The sequence below is a fragment of the Phoca vitulina genome, unplaced genomic scaffold (genome assembly GCF_004348235.1).
Source record: "Phoca vitulina isolate PV1807 unplaced genomic scaffold, GSC_HSeal_1.0 scaffold22, whole genome shotgun sequence".
In the NCBI taxonomy this organism is placed as follows: Eukaryota; Metazoa; Chordata; class Mammalia; order Carnivora; family Phocidae; genus Phoca; species Phoca vitulina.
The window spans coordinates 7,788,683-7,798,455 of record NW_022589725.1 but is presented as its reverse complement, the minus strand read 5'-3'; the positions used below and the strand labels follow the sequence as shown (position 1 = coordinate 7,798,455).

At 53.9% G+C, this 9,773-nt stretch overlaps 1 protein-coding gene across 1 annotated transcript; it reads left to right on the top strand.

Annotated features, from left to right (window-relative positions):
• Positions 1-918: 918 nt before the first annotated feature.
• Positions 919-5,553, top strand: ADIG (adipogenin). Its single transcript, XM_032419929.1, is given in 4 exon segments — positions 919-1,040; positions 1,467-1,645; positions 5,436-5,510; positions 5,513-5,553. Coding segments are annotated over 4 exon segments (417 nt in total).
• Positions 5,554-9,773: the final 4,220 nt, after the last annotated feature.

The window sequence follows — 9,773 nt, the reverse complement described above, 5'->3', positions numbered from 1 at the left end:
TCTGCCCGGGCTGCCTCTTCTGGGGACTCCAGTCATCCCACCATTGGGCTGAGACCGTCTCTAAGCCACTGGCTTCCAAGCTCCAGCTCTCCCCGCCCCTCCCCTCCTTCCACCCCTTCCCTGTTTTTTTCTGTGGCTGGCCCTCTTGCCTTTCACCCTGAGCTGGTGTCCTCCAGTAAGGGGGTCCGTCCACCCCATGTCTCCCCCAGGTCTGCCACCCACTTCTTGCAGCTGCTCTCCCACCTGGAACTGGTCGGCCTGACAAGTTGCTGTGGCGCCAAAACCAGGGCTGCATCCGACTGGTTGCTCATTACCATGGTGTCCTAAGCCTCACCTGGAGGTTCTGACTCAGTAGAGCAGGGGGAAGGGTAGGAATTGGTGTGTTTCACAGACACTTGCCCGTAGTGACTGACGTAGCTGGCCCAGGACCCTCTTGGGGCCTGCAATGCTCCTGCCCTCGTCCCTTCCACAGGCACCAGCCATTCCTCCTGTGAGCTCCCCACACCTGTCAGGCTCCCTGTCTGGCCAGAGTCTCCCTCCAGCTGGGGGATGGCTCCTTCCTGCCACGGGGCCTGGCACATGGAGGTGCACTACTGCATGAACGAATGACAGATGAGGTGGGAAGAGAGAAGAATGGCATTGAGAGTGTTCTCTCTCCTTGGGAGACGAACAAGGCTAACCACTTAGAAGCCCCTCACTGAAAACTCTAATAAGGAGAGGTGCCCAAGTTGCCAGATTAAATATTTATTGAGGGCCTACTGTGTGTTATAAAGTTTTTAAATGGCAACCCAGTGACCCAGGCTGGCCCAGCAGACTTGTTTTCTTGAGCCAACAGTGTTTCAGTGCTTGATGCAACATTTTTAAATTGGGAGATTTCACATAAAAATGCAGATTTGGGGGGCTCTCTTGGGAAAGGAGATGTGGCACTACTGGGCCTGCCTCTCCCACGCAGCAGTTAACTGCCTGAAGCTGCAACAGCTGCCTGCTTTGGACGCGCCAAGCTCCATCCAGGTCGCCGCAGCCCCCGCCACCGCCACCAAGTGCGGATGTGGGCACCTCTAGCCAGAAGGGCAGGCCGGCACCTGGCTGGCCCGAGGGGATCTGTGACCTCAGACTTGAACAGCCACCTGGGGGCGATGTTTGTCCCATCATTTATTCTTCTCTAACTTTTAGCAGCTTGCTGAGGTAAGAATTCTTTCCATCTTACAAGAGGATCCAAGGAGGTGTCCCATGAACCCATAGCATCTTCGCAGGGATTCGGACCCAGGCCTGCCTGCCTGGAAGCCTGGGCTTCTGTTCTTGGCCGAACTGTCTCACTGCCGCTGGCTTCCACCCGCTCATCCAAAAGCACTCGTCCAAAACAGCTCTCCCTTTGCCTGAAGGACACTGTGACGTCCTTGTTATGTCACCCGCTCAGTCACAATTGGGCCGAGAGCAGAGTGTGGCCGGGCCCACTGGGTTCCCAGGGCAGCCCCACCGGCGCAGCCCAGGCAGGCCTGGCTCAGCCACGCACGCACCACGAGGTACCCCCTGGTGCCGCTGGTGAGCGACCTCACGTTTTCTCCCCTGCTGCTCCGGCTCTGCCTGCCCGTGAGCTTGCTGTTGGTCCTGCTGATCGTCTGGCTCCGCTTCTTACTGGGCCAAGGTGAGCCGCCTGGGCCGGGCCCTAAGCGTGGAGCTGGGTGGGGGATCCTGGAGCAAGTGCAGAGAGAATTTCCTTCATGCGCCTTAACCGCTGGCTGAGACAAGCAGTCACCTGTAGGAGCAAAGGATTAATTGAGTAGTTTAGAGGCCAAGAGTGAGCCCCTGAGTTGGGGAAGCAGTGTGTTTGTGTGCACACCTGTGCCCCGTCAGGGCCACTGCTTGGCACAAATCAGAGGTGGCCCCTGCCCCCAGATGAACTGGTCAAAGGGACCCTTTCCTGTGACTAGCCAGGGCACAAGGCTGGGGGAACAAGGTATGGGCTGGACTTCAGCCCCTCCCAGTCCCTCAGCTGGGTACTTTTGTGCAGTAAACAACTTACACAATGGGATATGGCAGCCCTAGGCGTTTATCAGGTGCCAGGAGACCACTCACACTTTCTGCCCAGACTATACATCAGGGAGGCATCTGGGTTCTCGGGGTCGCAAGATCATGGAGGCTGACGGACACTTGTCCTGAGCTCAGCATGCCACCCAGAGGAACGGGGGGCAGGGTGCAGCTGGCCACAGCGGAAGCTGGGGGCCGGTGGCAGGGACGGCCTTCTGCTCCGCGGGTATCCTATCTCCCTGGGCGCTCACCTCACCACGGGGCCTCTCCCCGGGGACCTTCCACCTCCTGCTTCTCAGGTCCAAGACCTCTGGTCAGCTAGGCAGGGAGGGTGCTGACGTGCGGCCAGCTCCAGTCAGACGGCATTGAGACAGGGTAAGCGGTTCATCCCCAGATCTGCCCCATGTTCTCACGCGTGAGGGCTGGTGATGGCGTCATTATTGGTAGTTCCTGGCGAGAACGTCCAGAAAATGTCTGTTTACATCCTCATATTCCCGGGGTGGGCCACAGCCCTCCCTGAGGGGTGCACCTCGGGCGTCCGGGGCTGGCTGGTGGGAGTCAGGGCACTTGTCCGTGAGGTGGCTGTAAAAGGCATCTCTCTGGAGGCTAGGACGTGGGCCCGCATTTTAGCCTTGCCCCTTCATCGCTCAGAATAACTGCTCGCCTTTTTTCAACACTGTACTAAAGGTTGTGCCAAACAAGATGACGTGCGTCATCTCATTTAATCCTCAGAATAACCCTGCGAAGTAATCCTTACCACACAACTGAGGAAGCCAGGGCTCGGGGAGAGAAGCCGCGGGCCCAGGTCACACACCTACGAGGTACTTGGTGCCGGTTATCCGGTGCCCCATCCTGGCTCTGCCTCCCCCGGCTCTGTGACTTTGGGCAAGTCCTCTCCGAGCCTTGGGTTTCTCACCTGCAGGACGGAGATAATATCGGCCCCTACCCTTTGAGGCTGTGGAGAGATGCGTGTGCAGGGCGGGGCAGCCAGGACGTGTATACACGCGGGCACACGGTAGGTGGTCACAGGCTGCGGAATAACCCGTTTCCGTGATGATTTTGTCGAGGTGGGAGGAAGCGTAGGCCTGGCTTCGGACGGCTTCTCCGGAGGCAACGTGGCACCTCACCTACGGTCTAAGGCACTGATCTCCAGCAATTCATTCTCCTTGAAGGCCCTGCTCTGAAACCACCCACAGCCTGCCCCGTCCTGACCTTTTCTCAGACTTTCTCCCACGTCTCACATGGCCCTTCGCAAGAAGGCATTTGGTAATTTGCAATGACCAGAAGCTGTCCTTAAAGTGAGGGGAGCGGTCTTCTCGGAGCTCTTAGCATTGTTGCCCTGGTCACGTCCTTGTGCCAGGGTCTGGGCCTGCCGGGGTTTGGGGGAGCTGCTTCTCGAGGACACCCTGGCCGGCGGTTTTCTCTTCTGCTGTGGATCTCTTCATTGGAATCAGTTTGGCCTGGAATCCGGTGCGAAAAGCAGACAGGACTAGCTCTGACCCTCCCTGCTCAGCAGGGCAGTTCCAGGGCCCGGAAGGTGGCCGATTTGAGCAGGGAATGCCATGTGGCCCAGGAGGACGGAGACGGGGCAAGGGGAGAAGGGAGCTGCCTGGCAAGTTTGGCACTGGGGCAAGAAAAGGTCGTGGGCAGCTGAGCCCTGGAGAAGCCGGCCAGTGGGGACAACACTAATCCCGGACCATGACAGGAGGAGAGGATGAAGCCACGTGTGCCCTTCAAGGGGAAGGGGCTCCTCTGAGGACATTTCCTTTGTGATCAGAAAGGAATTTGCAGAAGGAAGAAGAGAAACCTTCAAAGAGATGGATTTAGGGCTGAAACATGCCTGTTGAGGGTCCTGCTCACCTCATGGTGATCCTTGGAGCGAGGTGTTAAGTGCAAAGCTGCCTCTGAATCCCCCGACTTTAAACAGGTGCACCCCATGGAATCGCAGGGCACTGGTGCCGGGAGACTGATCGGAGTCCAGCACCACCGCTTCTGGCTGTGAGCCTGGACAGTCCACCTTTCTGAACCTTCCTCATCCGTAAAATACAAGTAACACTAGTAATTGCCTTCAAGACGTCGTTAACAGGATTAAATGAGAAAATGCACGTGAAACACTTAGCAGGTAGCATGTGTTCAAAAACCAATCACAATCTGTAGTGAAGAGCAGTCGCTTTAAGCCCTCACACTGATTTGTTTTTGTTTTTTGGGGTTTTTTTTTAAAGATTTTATTTATTTATTTGAGAGAGAGAAAGCATGAGAGAGGGGAGGGTCAGAGGGAGAAGCAGACTCCCTGCCGAGCAGGGAGCCCGATGCGGGACTCGATCCTGGGACTCCAGGATCATGACCTGAGCCGAAGGCAGTCGCTTAACCAACTGAGCCACCCAGGCGCCCCCCTCACACTGATTTGTAAATCCTCATCACTGCCAACTTGGATGAGCACCTGTTGTACATGGTCTACGTCAGTTAAACCCTCCTCCTAGGGCTGTAATATGCCCATTTTACAGATGAGGAAATGGAGCCCGCCTTTTCTGTCTCCTGCTCTTGGCCTGCAAGCAGAGGGCTCTCTTCGGCCTCCGTTACTTCTCTGTCACCAGTGAGACACCTTAAGAGTATAGTGAGAAGGAGAATTCCCCCATCCCTTCTCCTTTCTCCTTCACCTTGCCTTCCCCAGAGACGTCACGGTAGCGAGCTCATGCACCTATCTAACGACACATGCAGGTTTTCCAAAAAAGTGTGGGCAGATTGTTACTTGTTTTTCCAAAAAAAAAAAAGCAGAGGAGATCCTACCCTATACATTTCTCTGAAACTTGCTTGTGATGTATCACAGACATCCTGCAAGTCGAAAGCTACATTTAACAGCTTCTGACATGCCACTGGATGGAGAGGCAGCTCTTTATGCAGTGCGCCTGTCCCACACCTGTGTCACCCAGACCTCTCAGGATGGACACACACACACACACACAAGAGTTTCCAGGGTATTTTATTGCTTGTGCATGTTTCACCACAAAACAGTGCTGCAGAGAAATCTTGCACATATATGCTGAGATATTTGTTAATAAATGGACTGGTGGACGAATGGATGGATGGGCCAATGGTTGGGTTTTTGTCTCCTCAGTGCCCGCTCTTGGACCCACCCAATGCAAGTAGGTCATTTGTTCGCCTCTAGGGCCTGTCCCTATTTAGTAGGTGGTATGACCACTTTCTGAGTCCTAGGACAACATTTTTTGGTCCCCGGTCACCTTCAATGTCCTCAAGTCTTCCTGAGATCTCAGGGCTGTCCCATATGTCATGGTTCTGCCTTGGCCCCTTGGTCTCAGACAAGGTTGCAGGGATGCCCAGGCTTGGCAGGGGGCTCCTTTTGGGTCAGGATGTGACCACCCAAGAGGCCTTATCTTGTACCTCCACAGATTCAGAGGAAAATGACTCAGATTTATGCTTTGACTGGGAGCCCTGGATCAAAGGTCCAGCCCAGTTTTGGGGGGAGAGATACTCTGTAGCTAAAAGGAGGAGAGGCCCTGCTGGTAATCCTGTTCAGCCAGGTGAGACCCTTCTGGGGGGCAGGGGGCAGGAATGGGGAACCTCGGGTCCTACCCAAAGCCTAGGGCGGCTGCCATGTTGCAGGTCCGCTTCCTCCACCACGCTGGAGAGCTTGTTGTCTCTGCCATGTTGGGGAACCCTCTGCTTCGTTCTGTTGGAGACCTGTTTTCACCATGTTGGAGGACCAGCCTCCTCTGCCATGAAGAGTTCCTTTACAAAGGTCCCCTACCCTTTACCTCCATGACCTCACCTCCCACCCCTCTCCTTACTTAGAGTCTTTGCACTGACCGCTCCCTCTGCCTGGAACTCTTCTCCCCCACATCCACTTGGCGCACTGCCTCACCTCCAAGGTTGAGCTCAAATGTCCCCCTTACTCTGCTCTAGATTGTGTTCTGCCATAGCACTTACCACCTCCTGACGTGCACGATAATTGATGCTCCAAACCCAAAGCCCTCCCAGCACTCCTGACACACAGCTATTTGTAGGGGGAATGACACAACGCCAGTGATGATGCTCGCTGATAGTCTTTGGACACTTAAGAGGCAGCAGGGCCGAGCACTTCCCTTTCACAAGCTCATTTATGAGATCCTATGAAGAGGGTATTATTCTTACCTCCATTTTGCAAATGAGAACTCTGAGTGGCAGAGCAGTAAGTAACTTGCCCAAAGTTATTGAACACCTTGGAAAGACCTCATCCATTCCAGTGCAGTTAAATGTCATCCCCGTGTCAATGACCCCAATGCTCTAATGGTCCTTCTCAGCTCTATTATAAGAGCCCCATGCTTGCTTTAATGTTCTGCTGTCTCTTGTCTTAAAATGTTTAATTTTTGAATGAGGGGCCCCACACATTCATTTTTTTAACGGGCCCACAAAGTATGTAGCCTGTCCTGTTTGTGTACAATTAGTGGGGTAAGAAAAGGAGACTTTTGGACTCTGCTCCAGAATCCTGTCCCATTCATATAGAACCCTTCCCATCCCATCATGTATCTGTTCCTCTCTCACTCTTTCAATCCATTGTCATCCCTAGGCCCAACCTTCCATGCTTTTCCAGCCTGGCTTTCCTGGAGTCAGCGGAGGGGTGGTGGTGGTAACCGAGGTGGATGGGAGAGACTCACTGGTGCGGGAAGAGGACTCTGGCAAGTGAGGTGCTTCCCTGGGGTCCCCAACTCCCCTCCTCCACCGATGGACTCAGGAAAGCCTCCAGAAGACCCAGCTCCTCTCTCACTACAGATGATCTCCCAGGGTCCCTGGGGAGGAGCCTGAGCCTGTGAAGATGGGATAGGCACTTGGGGAGAATTTGGCCACCTGAACTCAGATGAGGTCCTAGGACAGGGCTGGGCCAGAAGGTGTGGGTCCGTATTAAAGAGACGAAGGGGTTCCTGTGCTCAGGAGACCCCTGATAAACACACTGGGCCTAGGCATTCATTTAACAAGCTGTGGGCTCTGGGTCCAACCCCCAGCACTGACTCCAACCGTCCTTGACCATCTTTGGGAATGCCTGACTCTCTCCCACCCTTTCAAAGGGTTGGGGGATCTTGCCCTCAGCTCCCATTCTAAAATTTCACACTCCTTGATTCGCCTTTAGGTTGACTTCAATAACAAATACTCCTTTTATAAATACAGAGCGGCTACCATATGCCTAGTTATAAAAATAGCTCACATTTAGTGAACATCTACCGTGTACCAGGCGCTTTTCCATGTGCCTTATACAGGGGTTTTATCCCTCACCAGAATTCTATGAGGTAGGGTCTTTGGTTATCCCTGTTTCACAGATGGGGAAAATGAGGCACAGAATGACCAAGTGTCTGGCCTGGAGCCACGCCAGGGGAGTTGGGGTTTGAGCCGAGGCCCCGACTCCACTGTGCCGGGTCTTCTCCAGCGTGGGGTGTGGGGGACGTGCAGGGGAGGCAGGGTTCTGCCCTTTGAAGAAATCCCCTGTCCTTACACCCTCACTGGCTGCCCAGGGGCAGCAGAGTTGATCGCAGGAGAAGGGGACTAACCCTCCAGGTGTCCCTTCCTCTGCCACCCCACATCCCACCAGTCATCACAAGTCTCTTCAACTATCCAGAGGAGAGAGAAAGGAGCCTAAATTATTAGCTTGTCTGGAGTTTAGTCTCCCCAGCTCTGCTTTTTCTGCCCTGTCAGAACAATTCATCCAAAACACACATTGGAACATGTCCTTCCCCCTGCTTAAAGCCCTCTATGGCTCCCTATTGTCCTAGGGCTAAAATCTTGAGTTCCTTGTGTGGTGTAGAGAGCTGCCCTTTGGGAGCCGAACCCCACTAAATTTACTGGACAAGGTTTCTGTTCCTACCGACAAGGCTACAGTGAACACCCTCGAACTTTTATCTTCGTATAAGTGTGCTTCTATCTAAAGGATAAATTCCGGGAGGAGAAATTGTTGAATTTAAGATCTATGTGTTCACATGAGAGACGATGGACTCTGAGAAACAAACTGAGGGTTCTAGAGGGGAGGGGGGTGGGAGGATGGGTGAGCTGGTGATGGGTATTGAGGAGGGCACGGTCTGCATGGAGCACTGGGTGTTATACGCAAACAATGAATCATGGAACACTACATCAAAAACTAATGATGTACTGTATGATGATTAACATAACATAACAAAATAAAATTTAAAAAAGATCGATGTGTTCACATTTTGCAGATGTTGCTGAGTTGCCCCACCATATGGTAACCCCGAGGGTGTACGTTAAGTACCTGTTTCCCTAGGCCTTTGCCCTACTCTACATGTACCCCCTAACACACACTCACACACTCTCTCTCCCTCTCTCTCTCTCTCACATATTCTCCCCCATCCCCTCACCCCCCACACCCCTTCCTCCACACATGTCTCATTCTACCTGATGAGATTTTGGCAACCTGTGTTTTCCTGGGAGGTTTCCTGGGATTGAATAAACACTTTTGGTAACAAATATCCCCTGTGGCTGAAGCTTCTCTCAGGCTTTGTCTGGCATTTTCTCCAACTTCCCTGCTCCGTGGAGTCCCATGCACTGCTTGGTCACCTCTGCCCCCTTTGCTGTGAGGGCACATGCTGGGGGTCAGCTCCTGTGCTGACCTAGGAAAGCCAGGGGAGCCACCAAGTCCCTCCCTCCTGCCCCCAGCCACTCAGGAGGAACCAGAGGAGCCTCCCGGGGGGAGCTCAGACCTTGAGGGAGAGTGGGCACTGCCTGGCTGTGCAGGGAGGACATCTGGCCATGCTCCCTGGAGCACCTGCAGCAGAAGGCAGGGGTCACAGCTCTTTGGGGCTCCTGGCAGGTAAGCAGCTCTGGATGGTAGTTGGTGGGAGCTGTGGGAAGATGCCCTCCCCGCTCTGGGTGGGAGGCGGAAACCCCAGGCCTCTGAGGGGTATGGATTGAGGCCCCTTTTTAACATTTTGTTCTGTAAGGCAGATTTTGTGGGGGGGGGGATAAACACAGCCTGTGATCCTTCCTCTGCCACCCCACATCCCACCAGTCATCACAAGGCTCTTCAACTATCCAGAGGAGAGAGAAAGGAGCCTAAATTATTAGGTCCCCAAGAGACAGCATCCCTATTATAGCAGCCGTGGCTGAGTGCCTGCCCCAGGGCTAAGCACTTCTCATGAGTTGTCTTATTTGATCCTCGCAACAACCCTGTGAGGTGGGTCATAATTCCATTTTCAGATGAGGAAACTGAGGTCAGAGAGGTTAAGTAACTCACCCAAAGTCACACAGCCTGGAAGTGCCCCATTTTCCTGACTGAGCTGAGAGGTATGTCTCAAAATCCCCAGTGATGTCTTTGGCTCTTCCTAGCCTGGACGATGCTGCTGAAGGTCGTGCCGCTGAAGTTTGTAAGGCACACGAGTAAACTCAGAACAGTAAGTGGATGTGGCTCTCTCTTTGGACCTATGGCCATGACACATCTCCCAGGCATGCCCTTATTTTCCACCTCTATCCAGAAGCTCTAGAACCCTGAGTGCAAGCCCCTCCCTCTCCCACCCCCACCCCCAGGAGCCTCAGTGTCTTGGCAACATGAGGCCAATCCTCTCTGTATTCGTTTTTCGTGTGGCGGCCACCACAGAGCAGCACAAACTGGGTGGCCTAGAACAACAGAAATGGATTGTTCCACAGTCTGGAGGCCAGAAGCCCAGAGGGTCCTGGCATGACGTGCTCCCTCCGAACCTGCGGGAAGGATCCAGCTTCTAGCAGCTCCAGACGTTCCTTGGCCTCTG